This window comes from Carcharodon carcharias, chromosome 16, assembly GCF_017639515.1.
Source record: "Carcharodon carcharias isolate sCarCar2 chromosome 16, sCarCar2.pri, whole genome shotgun sequence".
Lineage (NCBI taxonomy): Eukaryota > Metazoa > Chordata > Chondrichthyes > Lamniformes > Lamnidae > Carcharodon > Carcharodon carcharias.
This window is the reverse complement of record NC_054482.1, coordinates 105,127,411-105,150,292: the sequence shown is the minus strand read 5'-3', so window position 1 is coordinate 105,150,292 and position 22,882 is coordinate 105,127,411. Positions and strand designations below refer to the sequence as shown.

At 40.3% G+C, this 22,882-nt stretch overlaps 1 protein-coding gene across 2 annotated transcripts in view; it reads right to left on the bottom strand.

Annotated features, from left to right (window-relative positions):
• Positions 1-412: 412 nt before the first annotated feature.
• LOC121288889 (transcription initiation factor IIB) overlaps positions 413-22,882 on the bottom strand; it is a 128,900-nt gene continuing 106,430 nt past the window's right edge. For both annotated transcript variants that reach the window (XM_041207711.1, XM_041207714.1), the window contains exons 2-7: positions 12,692-12,798; positions 8,256-8,389; positions 5,301-5,447; positions 5,045-5,174; positions 1,583-1,864; positions 413-1,001 (exon numbers count right to left, since the gene is read on the bottom strand). In XM_041207711.1, coding sequence (XP_041063645.1) covers positions 868-1,001; positions 1,583-1,864; positions 5,045-5,174; positions 5,301-5,447; positions 8,256-8,389; positions 12,692-12,798 — 934 coding nt within the window. In that variant the 3' untranslated portion in view covers positions 413-867. The remainder of the gene's footprint in view (positions 1,002-1,582; positions 1,865-5,044; positions 5,175-5,300; positions 5,448-8,255; positions 8,390-12,691; positions 12,799-22,882) is intronic.

The following is a 22,882-nucleotide window of genomic DNA, read 5'->3' as shown; positions in this document are numbered from 1 at the left end:
GCATGCCACTTAAAAGGAACCTTGAGCAACATGCATGATTTTCAAATATGTAACACTGATGTGAAATGGAGCTGTTTCAATAGAAAATCTTGCCTGAATATAAACTCGATTTCTGACGTACTTAGTTCAAATGCTTTGCACTTTGTAGTGAAACCGTTATACAACAATTTCCTTTTCCCTAAAATAAGCAATTTATAGCTTTAGGAAGCTTAAATACTACACATTTTAATTCAATTCTCTTTGCATAAATAAAGTTTCCAACAAAACAAATTTCAGTTCAATTATCTATTAAAGAACCTACAAGTTACCTTGAAGACCTCAAACTACCCACTGGTACGAAGTGTAATTTTTCAAAACTCAGCAACCAGTTCTTAATAATAACCAATTTTGAGGTTCAAGGAGTCAAAGTAGATAGAGAAGCAAAGGCAAAAAAATGGCCATTTATTTATGAAGACATCAAGCATCTTGCTAACCTGAATACAGGCATGTCAAATTACAAATTAGTAACTCAGCGATAAAAAATACTAAATGTGAGCCAGTCTATTGCAGCCTTTCGCAACACAATATCCCCAATTTTCACATTATATACAAATTATCTGGTTAAGTATAAATTCCTCACTTGCAAATATACAAATTAGCTGGCAAGTACAAACGATCTTGAAATTCAGCTTCGGAATGTACTCTGTATTCAGACACAGAACCATTTGCTGCTCATAGTCTCATTAGTTCTCGTCTGGGTTCTTCACTTAAGAGTTTCAAAAATCAGGAGGCCAAATCAACTTCTTTCAAACACCCTATGTAGGGGAATGGTTTTTTTTTTAATTTAGAAACACACTCTTGTACATATTGCGAGTAGGCTGGTTCCATTTACAACTGGGGCAGTTTGTCTACTGGGGTATCAAATTTAAATTCAGCAGGGAAGAGGTCAGCAGCACGAGGATAGATGAGTCTGTAGGACTGCCTGATTGTGACATCAGCCACGCCGGCAATGTCTCCAATCTCTGGAGGAGAGAAAAAACAAAGGCACCAATTAGATTCAGAATTCACCCTGAGCTCCATGAAAACACACACACACACACCCCCAACCACTGAAGAAACCGGGTAATGAGTAGCCACAAGCCACTTGCCTAGACTTGTGAACACCATCAGTTTCCAAGAACTTCTACAAAACATCAATTCTAAATGTCAGGTGCTCAGCAGATGAGTTCGAGTGATTTTAAATGGGAAATAAAAAAAAAGCTGGCCTCAGTAAATGCTTCATACAGCTTGGGAACAGAACCTTTCTATTCTCTCACTATAATGGTTATAGGACATGAGCTCTGAAAGTGAGATTCTCACAAACATCTCATTATGCAAACATTAAATATCGATTTCGAAGAACAAAGTTCATGGATGACCAGAGCCCATTGGCCAATTAGACCAGCATAATTTTGTCGGGGAAAGAAAACTGGATTAATCTTCAATGCTCCAGGATCATTTATTTTGCTGGGGTGTTAAAAGAAAAATTTACGTGGTTATGCATTTCAAATTAGGCCCAATTTAAGATTATTCTTCTTCATTAGCAGGTTAGTAGACCAAATACCTTTTTGTGTCCTTTTGTCTGCTGAAGCTTGTGATGCCATATAAATAGCTGCTGCAGCTACAGAAATAGGGCTCCTGCCCGGCACCAAGTCCAGTTCCACAGCTTTCCTTGCAATGTGCGTTGCTGCCATTTGCACTTGTTTAGGCAATCCCAAGTTTGAACAGAACCTGGACATAAAATCTCCTGTAGTGATTAGATCCACGCTGGTTTCCAGAGCTTTCAGGATTAACTTGAAGCAACGGCCTATTTCCTTCTTTGAGATCCGGGACACAGCACAAATTTCTAACAATGAGGGAGGACAACGTCAGAAGTGGAACAAGTAAGGAATCTGAAAGCAAAGACGCCGTTAACACCAGGAGATTTGGGCAACGTGGTGGTGGTAAATGATTCTCAGGAAAGATGAAAGTCTGGGTTATTTCAATTAACTGCAATTATCCAAACACTTGGGAGGATGCTGCGATCACTCCACCCACCCTAGCCACTAATTAACTACTGGCAACAAACAAGAGGGTATTATAACATGGATAGCTTTACTCGGTATTTGATATAAGCACGAGATCTTTATACATTTTGATAAACAGCATTTAAGCAACAAGCCGGTGTTACTGCACGGTGGCATCACAATGTATTTCTGTGCCATGCATTTTGTGTTTAAATTGATTAGAATAGGAGTAACTGCCCCAAATTCATTAAAGCCACTAAAAGATCAAGACCAGACCAAAAACCTACTTGGTATGTTGCCAGCAAATACCCAGCTGACACTAAACATATAATTTTCCACCAGGATTGATAAGGATGGGGGTCCCTTCTCATTGAAGTGGCAGCCTGCCAGAGTCAGAACAACAACACTGAATTGCTCTGTTTTATATTATTTGTACCTATGATTTCATACAGATATTAGATCCTGCACAGGAAATCAGATTTATAGTCATCACTCTCCCCACCACCATGCTAAAATAAATTGTCTAGCTTACACAGGTACATGCTATAAAGTAACTGGCATACAATGCAGTTAACCAGCCACATTAAAGATCCCAGTGAAGTACAGGTATTATCCTCGTCTGTAATGTCCATATCAAGCGACAATATTCCAAGATATGGCCACATTTGATTAACATATCACTTATCAAGCAGTTTAAAAATCTTGAAAAAAAAATCAGAAATCCCTCGGCCTTGTTCTAATTTCTTGGGACGATCTTTAGTTTACATTCCTTGAAATGCAAGCACGTGTCACGGAACGAAAGACATCCATTTAACACTTGCACTGACATCAAGCAAGCACAGGGTAAATACAATATGAACTTGAAGTGCAGAGTAAAGCTCTCTTATACACTATCCAAATACTATCTAGTCAATTTCCACTTCTAACACCATAGCAAAGCTGCCAGTAAGTGCTAAATGAAGGAACATTTTGTTCTGTAGACACATACCTACTGAGTACTGGATCGAGGTGGCTCAAAATGATTTCACTTTAGGGCCCTTACAGAGAACAGACTCCTATCCCATCTCTCTGGATTTAAATCCAGGTCCTAGAGGTGAAAGAACGGTGTTAACTCACTCCACCCACATGCCCTACCGAGCTTTGGCCAGGCGTAGAAAAAGAAAGGAAAGGTAGGTCAATAAAAATCCACTGATTCATTCTTGCTGCCCAGTTTTGCTTGACTAATGAATGATGTGTGTACCTCAAAGAGAGGTAGCCTGCTGTGCTCAGAGCTGCCTATCCTTATTCTAGAACCTATTGGGCTACAGACAGAACAGGTTTGATGGGCCCTTCCTCTTCCCAAATCCGAAATAGGAAAAAACTTAGCCAGGAAAAGGGACAAATTAATACTTCAATTAGCTAACCTCTATTACACCAATTTCAGCCTTGGCTCAGCACCAACACTCCTGCCTCAGCTACTGTGTTGGAAGAGCCAGCTTTCAGCTGTGATGTTTAACCGAGACCCAATCTTTCATTTTAGGTAAAAAAAATTAAAAATGTAAAACATCCCATAGCACTATTCAAATAAGAGCAGGAGAGCTGACTTGTCCAACAATTATCCTGCACTATAGGGTTATCTGGTCACATGCCTGATTGCAGTTTGCAGGATTATACTGTGTGCAAGTTAGCTGCTGCAATTGCCTGTATCACAGGAGTGACTGCACTTCCAAAACGCCAAGGAGGTTAAAATGCAAGTTCTTTCTTTACTTTGAAATTAAATGCTGCAATTTAGTATTTCAGTAGACTTCCTGCCGTTTAAGAAATTTCTTCAGATGTAAACAACACAGCCAAAGTCACATTTATTGTCTTTGCCTAGTTTTCCTGAAATTATGTTGAGCTCTCCTGAAAAATTACAGTCCTGGTTATGATCACACTACCACAATGTCATTGGGCAATGATTTCCAGGATTATGATCCAGTAACAATGGAGGAATGATAATTATATGTTGAAGTCAAGATGGTGCGTGACTTGGAGAGGTATTTAGAAGGTGGTGGGATCCCTGTAATGTTGCTGTTCTTGCCTTCCTTAGAGGTCAAATAGGAAATACTATCAGTGTATTCTGTAGATAGTATACAATGTAGCCAATGTGCCAGCAGTGCAAAGGATGGATTTTTTGGCCCAGTGATAGGATCACCAACCAAACTACTCAATCCCTGATACTGCTGAACATATGAATCGGGGTTACCGGCTGCACCATTCCAGGCATGTGTGTTATACCACAGTCTTGGCTTGAACCTTGTAAATAGTGGTGAGGTTTTGAAGGATCAAGTGGTGATCCAGCCACTGTCCTGCTCCTACAGCCAATGTTGATATGGCTCGCCAGTTCAGTTTCTGGTCAGTGGTACCCATGATGATAGTGTATTACACAGCAATGGCATTGACATTGAAGGTAAAGGAGCGAGTTGAACAGGTTCTCTCTTGTTCAAGATGATTACAGACACTTGTAGCCTGAATACCTGCCGCTTGATAAAGTCAAGCCTGGACATTACCCACGGTCCTGCTGCAAGCAAACATGGACTTCTTTATGACTGGAGGAGTTGTGAATGAGACTGAACACTGGAATCATCATAGAACAGTCCCACATCTGACCTTATGACAGAGGGAACATCATTAATAAGCAACTGAAGCTGGAAGGGTCAAAAACCCTTCGCTGATCATCTTCAGCTTCTAGCAATCACAAATACCTTCCTTTGCATTGGATACAGCTCCAGCCACCAGAGTCTTGCCCACTCATCGTGCCATAATCAGTTGGATGCTGCCTTATGTTGAACACATTTCCGCTCACCCCTTCCTTAGCATTCAGCTCGTTTCCAGCTGGATTAAAGTTGCTAATTGAAACTGTTAACATCAACTTCTATTTATTAACAGCCGCTGGAATAATTACTTTGGCCTAAACCAAAAAATTCTATTGACAACAATGTTGTAAAATGAATTTGCTGAAAACAGTGCAATAATTCGGCATTAATTCCAGATCCTCTTACCTTTGAATGTCCGTGGTACACCTTCTTGTCTACAGGCAATGTACAAACAGGCGGAAGCAATGGCATCATTACTCCTTCCCTTCAGGCTCTTTTGTTCATACACTTGTTTAAATAAATTATTTGTTCGATCCTGGGAAGTGAAAAGGCAAGATTTAATTAAGTACAGGCCATTCAATTAGCATCAATATTAAAGTTTTATGTCTTCATTACAATGATTTAATGAAGCAATATCATGATAAAGGCTATATGAACTTACAACTATATTTCTGGGGAGATTTATTCTGTCAGACATATTGCTGATTTCCTTAAATGCATTCATCATTGCTCGGTCAGAGCTACTCATAGTCCGACGGTTTTGATATTTTGCATTCCCAAACTCATCAAAACTTGCTGATCCAGTACCCTGCAAAGAAATGCAAAGCAAATAACACCCACAGAAGGAAACACACTATATAACACATGTAAAAATTATAAGCTGCGCCAATTACTTTGTTACAAATCTCAATGCCAAACCCATTGGATAAGATTTAATACAAATATTGGTCTATGACCTAATAGAAATATACTCTAGACTTCCCTTTAAAAGCACCCTCACAAAAGGTGCACTTCTCAAATCAAAGTTACACACACTGGTGCAAAAACTATTCCTACCTTCATATATTAATTTACAAATAATTCCACTTTGCTGTCCAAATCTCAAAATCTCACTTACCAAATTCCCTTTCTTAAAAAAAAGTTTATATTTTAAAACTGTTGATTCAGGAATGTCCTTGGTCAGTGTTGAAACAAAGCAGAGTTCCAACTGGAACAATTTCATGCAATTAATTAGATGCAATGTTTTTGTTTTAGCAAGGACCCTCACTACATGAACTTGCATTTAACTAGACGCATCTATAGGTATTCTTCAGAAACGTGTCAACCAGCATCAATAAATTACAATCTATACTGCAGATCTTTATTAATGTTTACAGAAAAGATGAACATTCAAAAAAACTTCAGAAAGTTAACTCCCACATTCCAAAGCACTCTCGTATCAGCACAATCCCCAGCAGTTTATTTAGCTTTCAATTTAAAAAAATCACCCTATCAGATTAGTTTTCAGAATCTCCTCCACCGCCCCATACCACAGACACAATGTTGTAGTGCAAATTTTACAGACGGAAAAGGATTGCTCCAATTTACACCAAGGTTTAGAGCAAAGAAAAGTAGAGAGGAAACGTGTAAAGCATGCAGAGCAGGACTACACAAGCTATAGGGAAGAGTAGATTTTCTATCTCTAGTATGGCCCGCTATTTAATGCAGTGCTAAGTTCATATAGAAAGGGAAAAGGATTTATCTGCACACAAGAGATATTCTGGACATTGGCACCCAATAAACACTCCATGATCTCTTAAGTAAGCACAATCATGCTCTAAATTCAAGTGATTCCCTGAGGCAAGAGTAGAAGCGAGGGTACTTATGAGGCAATTAGACATTAATCAAGAAAATGTGGCATTCAAGGGTCAGGGCAATCGTTTCAATAAAGGCAGCTAAAATCTTTAGCTGAACTCCCATATTCAGATTACAGTTTTGACTTGAGCTCCTCCCCCACTTGTGGAGAAGACAAGGAACTACCCAAAGTCTCTGCTAGGAATTATTTAAAAAGTGGTCTACCCAAGAGCTACTCTCTTGTTGGCAAGTCACAGCACTTTAAGGACTCCGTGGCTTGTACTGGAGGATAACTGTTGAAACACAGAACTATTGTGATTGAGAAACTTTAAACCTTTTACCAAAAACTGAGCTGTTAAGCTGGAAAACAGCCGATGCATAGGACATAAGATTTGAAACTCAAGCATGAAGCAAGATACTAAGATTTGGTTGTACCTTTTAGCTCAGCTTCAACGAGCAGCCAGAGAGAGGGTGGTGTTGCACAGCAACAGTACAGAATCCCAGACATTTTCAGGGATCCAGCAAATCACCAAACCTTTGTTAATGGCCTTGATAATGTCCTGTGCAGTTGCACTTTTTTCAAATTCTCTATTCAGAGTAAATCCCTCATCAAATGCTGTTCGAGCTTTCTTCCTGAAATTCTAAACAACTAACATATCCACAGAATTTTCCTACTTCCAGTAATTTAACCAAATTTCGCCATACTATTTATAAAATGGAAGTGTTAATTGAATCCATTTAATAAAAAGAAAATTCAGCTTGAACTGTTTCCTTCCATGGTTTCCCCAGACATATGTTTGGTCTTTACTTGTTCACAAAAGGTAGGCAACATTGACAATGCTGTAGTTATTGCCCACCCTCGGTTGCCGATTGCTTTAAACCTTAGTGACACGATAGGACATTCTGAGGGTATGCTGCTTCCCAAGACTGCCAATATTGCTGAACTGGCCACTAGGAATTCAACAATTCCACTGTATACAAACTGGTGTCTTCCAACTTCACTTTATCACAACAATTCAGGTAAGATCAGCAAACCAATTGCCTGGGGAACTTAACGAAATATAGTTGTCATACCAGTAACAACAACAAGCTGCACCACAAAGCAAGATTACAACTGCCCGTGAGACAAGTCAGCCATAACAGTGCAAATATGACAACTAGCAGAGGCCTCTCTTCCCCCCTGTAACGTAAGCTAAGTATCACTGCGAAAGCATCTTATATAGAATGATTTACCAACCAATTACTCCTCCCTTCTCTGCAGTGAGTCATGACCAAAAAGGTGTCAGGGTCCATGTGCTCTGTGCAAGTATTTACAAAGTGCAACATACTATAATGAAAGAAACTGAACTGTACTGCACTTTATGTACTGCCAAATATTAATTGTTATGTAATGTACTTTTACAAATTTTATGAACAAAATAGGTTTTTGGGAAAAACAAAATCACTAGACTCAAGGTGGGGGTTAAAAAAACAAAGAGCTGGGGAGTAATCCGCTAACACGCACTACCTAAATTCAGTTGAGTAAGCGCCACTTAGGTCAGACACAAAGACACCCCATGCCTGTCAAATTACTTCAAGCATGGGATCAACATTCAGAAAGAAAGAGTAGAAAAAGACGGGGGCGGGGCAGTGGGGAATCTTACATTTCTTCACAAATTACAAAGGCCACTCAATTACTGCGTAAACTATTTCATAAGTTAAGTGGAGATGCAACGGAGGGGTTTTTTTTTTAAATATAAAATTCTTTTATGTGCCTATTCTGTTGGTCAAGCCACACTCTTACCTTTCCAATCATAGTTGACAAATCACCACCATTTAGCAGTGGATTCTGGGCATCACCAACTCGAGACGGATCTTTTGTTGCTTTGTCATTGCTAAATGTTCGCCACTCAGAGCCAACATCTATAACTCTATCACCTGTAGGAAGAGATGGAGATCAAGCTGCATAGGAAAGCCTTATCCAAATCACATGAGACCAACACAAAAGCATCTCTTCAAGAGTCACATTGATAAATTCTGCTCAAATGAGGTTACTCCTACTGAGCATACACGCAAGTTACATTCCAATATAGTTAAAGTCCTTGTCATTAAATTACATGGTGTTAAGGAGGACAAAATTGTGGTTGAGATATCCTGCTTCACTCTCCAAGATGATCAAATACCACCTTAGAGCCAGTTCACCATTACCCATACATCGTACTAGCCAATTTCATATGGAATGTCACGCACAGAGTCTAGACCAAGTGCAGTTTTCGGATGGGAACTGAATACAAAAGTAGGGAGTTTATGCTTCAGTTGTACAGGGCACTAGTCAGGGAGACGTAAATGCGTTAGCAGTTCAGAAAAGGTTTACTAGACTACTACCAGGAATGGACGGGTTGTCTTATGAGGAAAGATTGGACAGGTTAGGCTTGTATCCACTGGAGTTTAGAAGAGTAAATGGCAACTTGATCGAAAGCTTTAAGCTCCTGACAGGGTGGATGTTGAGAAGATGTTTCCTCTTGTGGGAGAATCCAGAACTAGTAGTTGCTGTTTAAAAATAAGTGCCGCTTACTTCAGAGATGAGGAGAACATTTTTCTGAGGGTCATGAGTCTTTGGAACTCTTCCTCAAAAGGCAGTGGAAGCAGAGTCTTTGAATATTTTTAAGACAGAGCTAGGAAGATTCTTGATTAACAAGGGGATGAGGGGTTATCAGGGGTAGGCAGGAATGTGGGGTTGAAGTTACAATCAGATCAGTCATGATCTTATTGAAAGGCAGAGCAGGCTTGAAGGGCTGAGTGGCCTACCTGTAATGTTTGTATGTAGGAGGAGTAGACCATGGCCCCTTGAGCCTGCTCTGCCATTCAATATTATGGCTGATCTTCTACATCAACTCAACTTTGTCACCCTATCCCATATCCCCCAATTCCCTTAGAACCCAAAAAAAAGCAGAATTAGAAGCAAAATTATCATTCAGCCAGGTCACGCAGAGGACCCATTTTCAAGTCAAACTCTATCCTAACTTCCATAGTGTTGCTGTAATTCTACTGGTCAGAGGGTGATGTTAAGAGGATGAGATTACATAGGTAGCTTCCATTATAAATTGGAGCACAGGAATTTATAATTAAAGTATGAAAATAAGGGGTAGATAACTTTAAATAGAAATTTAAAAAAGGAAAAGTTGACAGGAAGTGATCTCGGACAAAATTTTTAAACAGATATGCAGTCTGTACATTTATGATATTTACCTTCTGTTTGGATTGTGCTTTTTGCTAGGAAAAAATCAATTCCATTTTGGTTGAGTCACCAAGTTGTAACTTATTCTTGCAATTTGCTAACTGAATGAACAACCAATGACACAGAGTCACATAGTTTGATCTACTTCCTGCATCAGTAGTTGGTTTGAGCCAACTTTATCGCCCATTCTTCCTATGGGGAACTTCGCCAAAATGGAGCAGTTGGCATTAGGAACCCAGCCAATAGTCAGCTCTAGTCGTTAACTTGTTAATATTACCTCAAACTTTCAGTTTACTTTGGTTTGAAACAGTTGTACTAACAGTTGCACCTTCCTTTTTCACACTAATTATTGCAGAACTTTATTGCAGTTAAAGAGTGGGCTTGGTTAGTTCAGATGTGGTTGGAAATGTGGACCAATCCTGGTTTAAACCACTCACCAGCATTATAGGTAGGTGAGAAATTGGATTAGAGCAGACTGCTCTAATGTATATTGAGTACTGACACAGACATGATGGATCAAATAATCTCAGCCTGTGTCAGAACATCAATACTTCTATAAAATTGACCGATTGTACAGATTGTGTGTGAGACTTGCTCCAATACAGAACACAATCCCATTTTACTTCCCCTGCCATGGTTGGTAAGATGGATATTAATCATCAGAAACTCAGTTATGATGCAGCAAGAAAGGCAGACAACCAATCTGTTGAGCAAAGAGAGAGAGACAGCTAAAGCGAAACACCTCTTTAGGCATATTTGGCAAATTGCATTCACACAAATGCATTCACTTATAGGCAGTAGAAACTGGAATAGGATGAGACAATGTTCAAAGAACTCTAGTTACCAATTACTTACACAAGAACCAAACATGCGTAATCATTCTGGAATCTCCCCCCCGCCACCCCCAACTTTATTCTTTCATGGGGTATGGATGTCACTGGTAAGGCCAGCATTTGTTGTCCATCCCTAATTGCCATTGAGGTTGAGCCGCTGCAGTCCAGGTGATAATTTTAACATCTTCAGCTCGAGATAAAAAGAAAGCAATCTTGGGGACAATATTTTGGCAGCATTGATTACAAAACTTTAGTTCGCACTCAAGCATCTCCAAAATGAAGGTTTCAGCTCCAGGATAAACAAAACTGCAAAAGCAGCAACAGTAGGAAAAAGATCAGATAATGCACACAAAACACGGTTTTGACTCAAACATCCTTGAAAAATCTAGCCAAACATTATAAAAGCAAATTACACCAGCAACCTCAAAATATAGCATTTTAGGAATTATAATTTAATTAAATTAGATCAAATGCTGGCAATATATTCACAATTGCCAATACACAACTTTAGATCCAACAGAATAAAGTATATACATTAGATGGTTAGTCCAAGCGTGAGGTTTTCTCAACTCCTTTCACTATTTTATATAAATTCCCAGCCAATGCTTTGTCAAGAAACTAAATATTATAAACAGATTACCATTCAAAACTGTAAAATTGACATTTATGAATGATACATATATAAATTATTAGTTTTTTCAAAATGAAAATTTTAAATCTGTAAATTCTCAATAATAAAAGGCTTGAGTACACCCCAACAAGGTGTACAGGAAAGCACATGCACAGTCCAAATCTCAGATGGAAAATCTTCATAACATGTCCAAATCTAATCTTTTGATTATCCTTCATAATTGCTACAGTATTCATCGTCACCCAAGAAACTACACTGTGATTGGAGAGCAGGACTTGTTGAGTGTTAGGAGAGGGGCAAAGTTTTAAATGAAGCCAGCTTTGAGGGTGGAATATGAAAGGTTGGAAATCCAAACATTGGAACAGTCAAGTCTATAGATGTCAAGGGCATGGATGAGGGCTTCAGAACAAGACTTGAGGCAGAATGGCGACACGCGGTTGGAAGCTCACTTCAGGGTTAAATACGACACCAAGGTTGCAAACGGTCTGGTTCAGCCTCAGACAGTAGCCAGGGAAAGAGATGGAGTCAGTGGCTAGGGAATAGGGTGTGGTGGGAGCTGAAGACAGTGGCTTCAGTCTTGTCAATATTTAGCCAAAGCAAATTTCTGCAATGAGATAAAACAGGGACAGGAGAAGGATTGAAAGAGGTGATGGTGAGACAGAGCTGGATGCTGTCAGCTCACAAGGAATCTGATGATGGATGTTTGGATGATGTTACTGAAAAACAGGAGGGAATAAGGATAGATTCTTTTGGAATTCCAGAGGTAACCGCCTGGAAACCAGAAACCATTGCAGCTAATTGTCTCCGAAACAAAGGGCATAATATTTTACTGGGAATCAAATAGCAGAAATCAGAAGTGTGCAAGCAATAAATATGGAAAGAAAGCTGTGGACAAAGTGATATTAAATTTGCTATGCATGTATAGCACATGCCTGGATTTGTACCTATAAGTAAAATAGTGAGCTCCATGCAAAAACATCATTACCAATTTAAAAATCTCTGCAGTGGATAACTCAGGGATAGAAGAGGGGCTGAAAGAGGTGATGGTGAGGCAGAGCTCAATTTCTCAAATGAAGCAGTGTACATTATATGCAAATATGACATTACAACATCAGGGATGTTAAGGGGATAGCGCAGCCCTGCGACACTTGGACAAAAAAAAATGCATCTTTGGATCACTGACAACGGTCTAGATAATTCCAAGGCCACAAACAATTCAGGGTAGGAACTTGGCTGTTGGTCAAAAGATGAGATGCAGTTTAGACACATACACCCTAGTCTGCAAGTATAAATAGCAATGTATCATAGACGATTGGCAATGAACAAACAAGTACTACACACTCTAGGGCATAGTTTCTTTTTAAATGAAAAAGGAACCGATTGTTATTTTAGATAAGTTTTCATTTACATAAAGCAGTCTCAATCTCAAATAGTAATCAATGCAGTGTGATACAATACAGAAATAATAGGTGCATACACATACATTTTATATATAATACATAGATCGGTGTAAGTAATGGAAACACTTCTCTTTTTACCTACTACCAGCCCACATTCAGGGCAGATCATGTCACCAGCACGGTAATCTTCTACCAATATGGCATCTGGATGGTTTGGACATTGCACTCTGGGCAATGGATCCCAACTAAAACAGAAAAATAAATCAGAAGACTTTTAAAATAAAGAACTTCAATATTTACCATACATTGTTCTTGCAAACATCAGTGTTTATAAAGTCAAAATTACTCTGGTCTGCTATTTCTCATCGACTTGCTTCCCCTCAGCCACATCAGGCTCCACAATGTGCTGACGACACTCAATTCTATTTACCACCACTTGTCTTGACCCCACCACGGTGTCTGATCTGTCAAGATTGCTTGTCTGACATCCAGCACTGGATGGGCAGAAATTTCCTCCAATTAAATAGTGGCAGGGCCAAAACTATTGCCTTTGGTTGCCACCACAAAATCCATTCCCTAGCAACCAACTCCACTTATTTCCCTGGATGGCAATGAGGCTGAACCAAACTACTCTCAAACTTAGTATCTTAATTAACCCTCAAATGAATTTTCGATCACATATCCATGATCACCAAGACAACTTACTTCTATTTCCATAACTGCCTGACTTCACCCTGCCTCAGCTTAGCTGCTGAAGCCCTCATCCCTTTTAGAAGGGAGGTAGTGGCATAGTGGTCTTGTCACTGGACTAGTGTTCTAAAGGCCCAGGGTAATGCTCTGGGGCCCTGGGTTCAAATCCCACCATGGCAGATGGTGAAATCTGAATACAATAAAAATCTGGAATTAGAAGTCTGAGTCTGCCGATTGTTGTAAAAACCCACCTGGTTCACTAATGAAGAAAATCTGCTGTCCTTAGCTGGTCTGGCCTACACGTGACTCCAGACCCACAGCAATGTGGTTGATTCTTAAATGCTTTCTGAACAAGAGCAATTAGGGATGGGCAATAAACACTGGCCTAACCAGTGAGACCCACATCTCATGAACAAATTTTAAAAATGCAAGGCTTGTTACCTTTAAACTACCTAAACTTTAAAACTACCTTTAACTTTAGTTCACCCTCTGTAAACGTGAGGTCATCCAAAACTCTGCTGCCCATATCTTGATTTGCACGGAGTTCGGTTCACCCATCAACCTGGTATGCGCTGACCTATATTGGCTTCTGGTCCGACAAAGCCTTGATTTTAAAATTCCTACTCTTCTAGGTCTACTTACATTACAACAGCCTAAGCTAGCTATCATCTAAAGTAAATGAAATGGCTAGAAAAGTAAGATGTACTACTGAATAATAAGTACAGGATCCCTGTAATAAGTTTCTTTTTGACATATTCACCACAAAATTCTCAAGGCAAACAGTGCAGACAAACAACTAGTGCTAAAAGTCGATGAGGTTCTTGCACCTGTTCGATTTTGATATTTATGGGTAAAGGATACTCCACCTGTTCTTTACTGCCCAGCAGGTCCAAAAATGAACTACCCCTGCCCTGAAGTATTCACTCTGCAATTACTGACACTGCCACATTTGACTGGTTTGAGGGTGAGATTTTGGCACGCGCCCATCATATTCCAGCGTTCGATTGTCAGAATATATATAAAAAAACCACTCCACTGACAAACTGGCTTGTTGAAAACCAAGTTTTATCACAACCCTAAATTGTGGGACACAAACTAAAAATATTAAACCAGGTCTAGAAATAATAACACATTTTAAACTTCACCATTTACGTAAACAGTATGTTTGGGAACACATCATTCTGTTCAGAGTACTTTTTTTTATTGCTGGAAAATCATGCAGATAAAAATATTCAACTTAAAATTGGTGCTGTTTACTGATGAATCTATTACATTTTAGCAGCTATTTCATTTCCCCTTATCACAGTGCCATTAGTCAAACTATGAAATCCATCCACACCAGAGACAGAAATGGAACAAATTGAAGGTAAATTGAATTGCAAATATAGTGCGTCATATTATTGTGTCAATATCAAGAATGCATGTGTGATGCAAGCAACTAGACTGGTATATCCTACCTTGGATGCATATATTAATTCTTCACAATTACACAACTTTTTAAAATAATAGGAGATAACATTGTGGGCATTGGTGGAGTATAACAGACCAATTTATCTAGAACTATTCACCTCTTGAAATATGTGTGTGTATATTTAATACACTTCACACATTATACTGTATTGTATGTCTGAATGACACTTCAAAAATGAACCATATCTAATATAGTCAAATGGCTCATTAAAGAAATATTGCTACTGAGCAGAATACTCCTGTCTGCAGCACGGGTCAGAAGCATGCATACCAGATACAAACTTAACCAATATGTATTCAAACTTTTTTTAAATGCTGCAAATACTCAAGAGCCTGGCACTAGCTGTGGAGGGAGAAACAGACCTTTTGGCCGAACTGTCTCTGCTTTTGTTCTAGTTCTGACGGTGTTATCACTTCGAAATGTTAACCGTACCTTTCTCCAGTACCTCTAAGTCAGCCGTGTATTTCAGTATTTTGTTTTATTTGAGAGTCTAATGCTTGATCAAATCCTTTATCATATACACACCAACTCAAATTGGAAATCAATCAAAATTTGTGATATCAGGTCCATCATCTTTTAGTGCGACCTTCTGGTCAACTATAAAGACAAATGTACATACTGTGCTATATAGTTTTTCTTCTTTCACAGGATGTAGGCATCGCTGACTAGGCCAGCATTTATTACCCTTGAGAAAGTGGTGGTGAGCTGCCTTGGACCACTGCAGTCCACATGGTCCAGGAACACCTACAGTGCTGTTAGGAAGGGATTTCCAGGATTTTGACCCAGTGACAGTGAAGGAACAGAAATAGTGTTCCAAGTCAGGACGGCGTGTGGCTTGGAGGAGAACTTGCAGGTGGTGGTGTTCCCATGCATCTGCTGCGCTTGTCCTTCTAGGCTGTAAAGGTCATGGATTTAGAAGGTTCTGGCGAAGGAGGCTTGGTTAGTTACTGCAACGCATCTTGTGGATGGTACACATGGCTGCCACTGTGCGTCAGTGGTGGAGAACGTGAATATTGAAGGTGGTGGAAGGGGTGCCAATGAAGCAGGCTGCTTTGTCCTGGATGGTGTCAAGCTTCTTGAGTGCTGTTGGAGCTGCACTCAACCAGGCAAGTGAAGACTATTTCATCACACTCCTGATTTGAGACTTGTAGATGGTAAACAGGCTTTGCGGAGTCAGGAGCCGAGTTAAGAAAGCAATTTCAAGGCTATAAAAGCTAGCATGAGATATAAGCAGTGGTGTTTGTGTAAATATGGTCTGAATGCTATATTATCAATTATTTTTGAACTTGGTTTGAGGGAGCTTTTTGCAAATATATACATATGGATCCCTTGTCCTAAAACATTAGGAAAATTCAAACACAATAATCTGATACTCATTTAAGGGAGAGGTAATTCTTTCATGTTCTTACCTACTGGATTGTTAACCAAAATGATAGCAGCGTTTTAGAAAATTACTGAAAAGTCGAGCCATTCAGGCTGTCTTAATTCATCAACCAGAGAAATACTAAATTGCCATCTCTGCTTTAAAATTCTTTAAAAAGTTCCAGGGGTTTTACCTCCATTACATAAAACTACCAGGAAGAGGTGATCTATTGATCACTGGGTGAAGTAAATACTGATCATCAATTCTAAGTTTGCCTTCTAGTTACATGAGTTTGTGCCCCTTTGCTTAAATCTCAATTAAAAGCAACATTCAATTAGCTTCCTGCAAGGACTCCATCAGATTCTCCCAGGTTCTCTGACACCGTCACATCGATCCCGATGATGCTACCTTCCACCAAGGTGCTTCCAATATGTCTTCCTTTTTCCTGTATCGAGGGTTCCCCCCACTTGTGATTGACAGGGTCTTCAACCATGTTAACCCATTTCCTGCACATCTGCCCTCACCCCTTCCTCTCCCTCCCAGAACCACAATAGGGATCTCCTTGTCCTCACTCTCCACCCAACCAGCCGCCATGTTCAAAGGATCATTCTCTGCCATCTCCAGCATGATACCACCACCAACCATATCTTCCCCCCCCCATCAGCATTCCAAAGGGACCATTCCCTCTGTGACACCCTGGTCCACTCCTCTACCACCCCCCCACAACACCTCATCCCCTTCCTACTGGCAGTTTGCATCTTGGTTTCATGTTTTTGCTTTCAAAGCTGACCTTCATTCTGCTATTAACACCTAATGCTTTGCTTCTTTACTACTACCATCATTACCATTCCCTTTATCTTTTGTTCCATGACATCTTTAGTATTTAATCTCCCCCAGCCTCTAACCTTTCCCTGACCTTCCCTTTTGTTTCATCTGACACCCCCTCCACCTTTTCAGTATAAAGCCCATCACATCATACAGGACTTGAAATGGTAATTGTTTCTCTCTCCACAGATCTGCTAAGTTTTTCCAGCACTTTTGTTTGTATTTCAAATCTCTAGCACCCTCAGTATTTTGCTACTATTCTCTTAGCTTAAAGATCACTCTTTAGCAACCTCTTTTCCTGACTGAAAAGCACAAATTTCTTTAGTTTTTCCTCACATTTCAGACCTTTTTGCACTAGGAATCAATTCACGGCTGTTCTCTTCTGTGCCTCCAGCAACGCAAGCTGGATGAACCACAGAGGACCATACATTTTGATCATAACATCCTGCCTTCTCTTCTACTGTTTGACTAAATATTTCAACAATCTATAATTTTTTAAAAACTCCTGCTCTGCAATGGTTGCACATGTTTAACAAAGTTCCTGCATTAATTTCTCACTTCATCATTAGCTATTTTTAACAAGTCAGGTTTGACTTCTCATTTTTAGGCCTGCTTCCCTAAAAATCCCAATTGAACCAGGGTTGATCCCTTGGTTTGATGGCAATGGTAGAGGGATATGTCAGTCTATGAGGTTATAGCTTTTGGTTGAATACAATTCTTCTCATGTCCTACAGCGCCTCATGGGTGCCCAGTTTTGAGCTGCTAGCTTTGTTCTGAATCTACCCATGTGAGGGCAAGTTCAAGGAAGTTTTCCCTCTAGTTGGTGTTCCAGCTTTGGGAAGAGTCTGGCAGCTAAGTCCTCCAGGACTTGGCCAGCCCTGTCGGTAGTGGTGCTACCAAGCCACTAATGTAGCACTGAAGACCCCTACCCAGTGTAAATTCTGTGCCCTTGCTACCCTCAGAGCTTCTCCCAAGTGATGATCAAGATGGAGGATGACAGATTAATAAGCTGGGGGAGGACAGTAGGGGGCTTCCTTGCCCATGATCAACCTGATGTCAATGAGACTTCATTAGGTCCAGAGTCCATGTTGAGGATTCCCAGGGCCACTCCTCCTAATCGTATACCATTGCACCACCACCTCTGGGGGGTGCATCCTGCTGCTGAGACAGAACATTCCCAGAGACGGTGAAGGAGGAGTCTGGGACATTGATACTCACTGGCTATAAGGTATAATTCAATGACTGTGTCAGGCTGTCGACAGACTAGTCTGTGGGACAGCTCTCACAATTTTGGCACAATTCCCTAGGCATCAGTGAGAAGTTTGCAGGGTCGAGTGGACAGGGTGTGGCTTTGTCGTTTCCGGTCCCACGGTTGCTGTGTGGTAGCCTGTCCAGTTTGATTCCTGTATGACTTTTCTGGACTGGTTTGAGGCAATAGTGTAGTTTGCTAGGCCAATTCAGAGGGCAGTCAAGAATCAAGCACATTGCTGTGGGGTTGGAGTTGCATGTAGGTTGGACTGGTTAAGGACAGTAGATTTCCTCCCCTGAATAATACCAGTGAAGCAGAAGGGTTTTGGAAGGAAAGGAAAGTTAAAATAAGAGAAAAAGACTCAACCTTGCTCCAAAAAATGTGACATTTGCACATCAGCTCCTGATTGGGGTCCATATAAAAGATATACTTGCCATGGGGAGTGCAGCAAAGGTTCATCTAACCGATTCCTGGGGTGGCAAGATTGTGGTATGAGGAGAGATTGGCCCAGCTAGGTCCGTATTCACTGGCATTTAGAAGAGTGAGAGGGGATCTCACTGAATCGTATAAAATTTTGACAGGGTTGGGCAGACTGGATGCAGGGTTTGCCTCTGGCTGGGGTGGGTCTTGAACAAGGGGTCACAATCTCAGGATACGAGGTAGGCCATTTAGGACTCAGGTGAGGAGAAACTTCTTCAGTCAGAGGGTAGTGAACCTGTGGAATTCTCTACCATAGATGGCTTTGGAGCCCAAGTCACTGAATACACTTTAGAATCTAGAAATCTATTTCCTCAAGGCATCAAGGGGTATGGGGAGAGAGCAGGAGTATAGCATTGAGATAGAGGATCGGCCATGATCATATTGAATGGCAAAGCAGGCTTGAAGGACCGAATGACCTACCCCTGCTTCTATTTTCTACGCTTCTCTATTTGGAACATTAAGATGGATGAAGGAACTAGACTTATTCTACAGGAGCCCCTAGCCACTTGTTACTTCTTACTATGCCTGAAGATGTGACACAAAATTTCCTGCCCAATTTGTAAGCAATCCAATATTCCGTTGTACTCCCACAATAACTTCAGTGAGAGTTCTCCAGAACTCAGATATACTGGCTTCCAGCCTTATGTTAATATTTCCCCAATATCACACACATGAAATGAGTAAGGAGGAGTTGGGTAAATTGAAACAAGGACCATCTGTCACCACTTCTCAATGTTGTTTAATAGTTTCGGATTGAGAGATTTCACAAATGTTTGCAGTTTGTCTTTCATTTTGAGGAAGAGTAGAGGAGCTGTCCCTGGTGTCCTGGCCAATATTTATCCCTCAATCAATACCACAAAGAGATTAAAAACAAAAAAACTGCGGATGCTGGAAATCCAAAACAAAAACAGAATTACCTGGAAAACCTCAGCAGGTCTGGCAGCATCGGTGGAGAAGAAAAGAGTTGACGTTTCGAGATTGTCTGGTGGTAATCATATTGCTGTTTGTGGGAGCTTGCTGTGCACATATTGGCTGCCATGTTTCCTACATGTTGACTACATTTCAAAAAGTCCTTAATTGGTGTAAAGCACTTTGGGTTGTTGCGAAAGGGGCTAAATAAAAGCATTTTTTTTTGCCAGGAATATGGTTCAGATAATGACTAGGAAGATTACAGGAAGCACACAAGGGAATTGAAAAAGTTAATACAGGTGGAATAGAGAGATTATGCAAAAAGATTAACAAGCGACATTAAGTTGAAGCCTAAAACATTTTACAAACAAAGTTTTAGCAGTTTCCTAGGGCCTAGAGACAGGGGACATAGCTGAAGTATTAAATGAGTACTTTGCATCTGTCTTCACAAAGGAAGCAGAGGAAGGTTATACCAAAAGAGAGAGGTTATAGGCAAGACAGTACTAGGGGAAACATACTAACAAATTAGCATCACTGTTAAAAGTTGGAAAGCCACTTGGTCCAGGTAGAATGTGTCCTAGATTGCTGAAAGAAGGTAGAATTAGCAGACATTGGTCACAATCTTTCAATCCTCATTGGATACAGAAGTGCCAGAACTGGAAGGCTGTTAATATTATACTACTATTCAGAAACATCAGAAGGTTAAACTAGGAAACTACAAAGCAGCCAGCCTAACATGGGTAAAAACAAAAAAACTGCGGATGCTGGAAATCATGGTTATTTGGAAACAGTTATCATGGGACAAAATAAACTTTAATGAGGAGAGGTATGGGTTAATCAAGCAGAGATTTGTTAAAGGTAAATCATGTCTAACTAACATGTTTAAATTGTTTGATGAGGTTAACAGGGAAAGTTGACAAAGGTAGTGCAGTAGATTTACATATAGACTTTCAGACGACATTCGAAAAAGAGCCACATAGGAGGCCTAAGAAGATGGAAGCTCACAGAATTCATGGAAAAGTGGCAGCATGGATAGAATCAGTGGCATAAAGCAAAGGGTAGTGGTGGATGGACATTTCTCAGATGGGGAGGTTTGCAAGTGGCATTCATCAAGGGTCAGTTTTGGGTCCTTTACTTATTTTGATTTCCATAAACAACCTGGACTCATACATAGGGAGCAGCATTATAAAATTTGCAGGTGATAGAAAACTTGGCGAAGTAGTAGATCATGAAGAATACAGTCACCAATTTCAGAAAAACGGACAAGATGCTGAAACAAGATGCTTGGCCGAATGAGTTCAATGCAACGAATGTGAACTGATGCATACCGAGGTGGACTAATAATGAGACTCTAAATGACAAGATCTTGAAAAGTGTCAGTGATCAGAAACATCGTGGTGCCCATGTACACTATCCTTTAAAAGATGGCTGAAAGGCTACTTGGGCTTATCAATGAAGGAATAGAATATAAAAAGCAGGGATCCATCTTGCAATTTATAAATTACTGGCTAGGCCTCAGCTGGAGTAGGGTGGACAATTCTGGGCCCTATACTTCAGGAAAGGCATTTAAGGCTTTAGAAAGAGAGGAGGTTTACCAGGGATGAGGGACAAGAAGTTGGTAAAGTTAGGATGGTTCTCCTTGGAACAGAGGTGGTTAAGATTTCAAGAGGTTTTGATAGTTCAGCTAGAGAAAGGTTATTTCCTCTGGTGAGTGGGTCAATAACTGGAGGTCACCAATTCAAAATTATTGGCATTGAGCAGGGACGAAGAGAATTTTTTTCACTCTTTTGTCAGAATCTGGAACACTGTAGCTGCAAAAGTGCACAAGTTGATTCTATAAATAACTTTAAAGTGGGCTGTACAGGGACTTGAAGATAAGGAGCTTACAGGGTTACAGACAAAAAAGGCAGGAATGTGGGACTAAGCACAGCTGCCCTATCAAAGAGCCAGCACTGGCATGATGGGCCAAGGTGGTCTCCTTGTGTGCTACAGGTTTCTATGATTCAGTATGCGTTGCTCAGTTCTTTTCTTATATGGATTAATTTACACTGTTGTCCTTCCCACTTATATATTTGTCAACTCATCCTGTAATTTAAGATGACTCCTCCGACGCCATTTGATTGGTATCGCAAATTCGCAGCGGCCCTAAATCAGTCATTTATGTGAATTATACACTGTAGTGGCCCCAGCTCCAAGGGATCCAATTCAGCACTTCCCCCACTGACAGGCGCCTCTCGAGTATTCAAACATTTTCTAGCCTTCATGGTCATTGACAATCAAAGTTAATGCCATTACCATGCTCCTACAGACCTTAGATTAAAAACTGCACATTTGCTGTAGAGGTTATCAGCCCTAAAATATGATACAGGAAGTGTGTTCATTTTTAAAACTTGCTTTGCGTTACACCAGTATCCAAAGCAAGAGTACATCAGCTGTATTCAATTGGACATGGGACTGTAAGAATTTGATAGAGGACACAACAAAAAAACATTAAACTGCACAACTGAGCATAAATACACAATTTACCAATTGCAGGCTTTTGAGTATTTTTGTTGTCTCTACCATAAGAATCATATTAGCACAATACAGAGGTGTTAAGGATCGAGTTTTCCCCAAGTGAAATAAGCTAGCTCAGCACACGCTGGAGGTTAAACCTGGGTCATTGTTGATTGGTTGGGCTGAAGTGAGCCCTCAGGAGAATACCATTGCGACACACTAGTACATTATGACTAATCATTATTGCTAATCAAATGAGGATGTTCTAAGCAAGAGTTGAGGTCTTCTCCTGGAGGGAACAGCACAAGTTTTAGATTCTGCCACAAGTGGTGCCATTCGCTTCATATCTACCCTCTATCAGCTCATTTATGTATTCTCCATTCTAAAAAAAGGCCCCAACGAGTTCAATCATTCTCGATGGCTGTAATCAGAGATATAATTGCTGATTTATATCCTGTAGATTGTCCAACGCTGCGCCCAATTTACAACCCGAGCCCTGCAGATGGTAGAGATTTTGGAGGATAAGGGAGTAAGCCACCCATGATCAAAAAGCTCAACACTCCTTGCAAAGTACCCAGCCTCATTCTAAACTAGCCATGATGCTGATGTGGCCTCTAAACTCAGTGGTAACCTCCCAAGCTGTTGATGGTTGGGAACTTAGCAAAGTGATCCCACTGAAGATCCTGTCTCTTGTTGGAGATTGCCATTGGCTGGCACTTGTGTACAAATATTATTTGCTTCTTGCCAGCCCAAGCTACAAAAAAAAAAGTAGTCCATCAAGCCTTACACACATCACTAATATCATCTACATCAAATCCCCAAACAAAAATAAAAACTTCAAAGTTC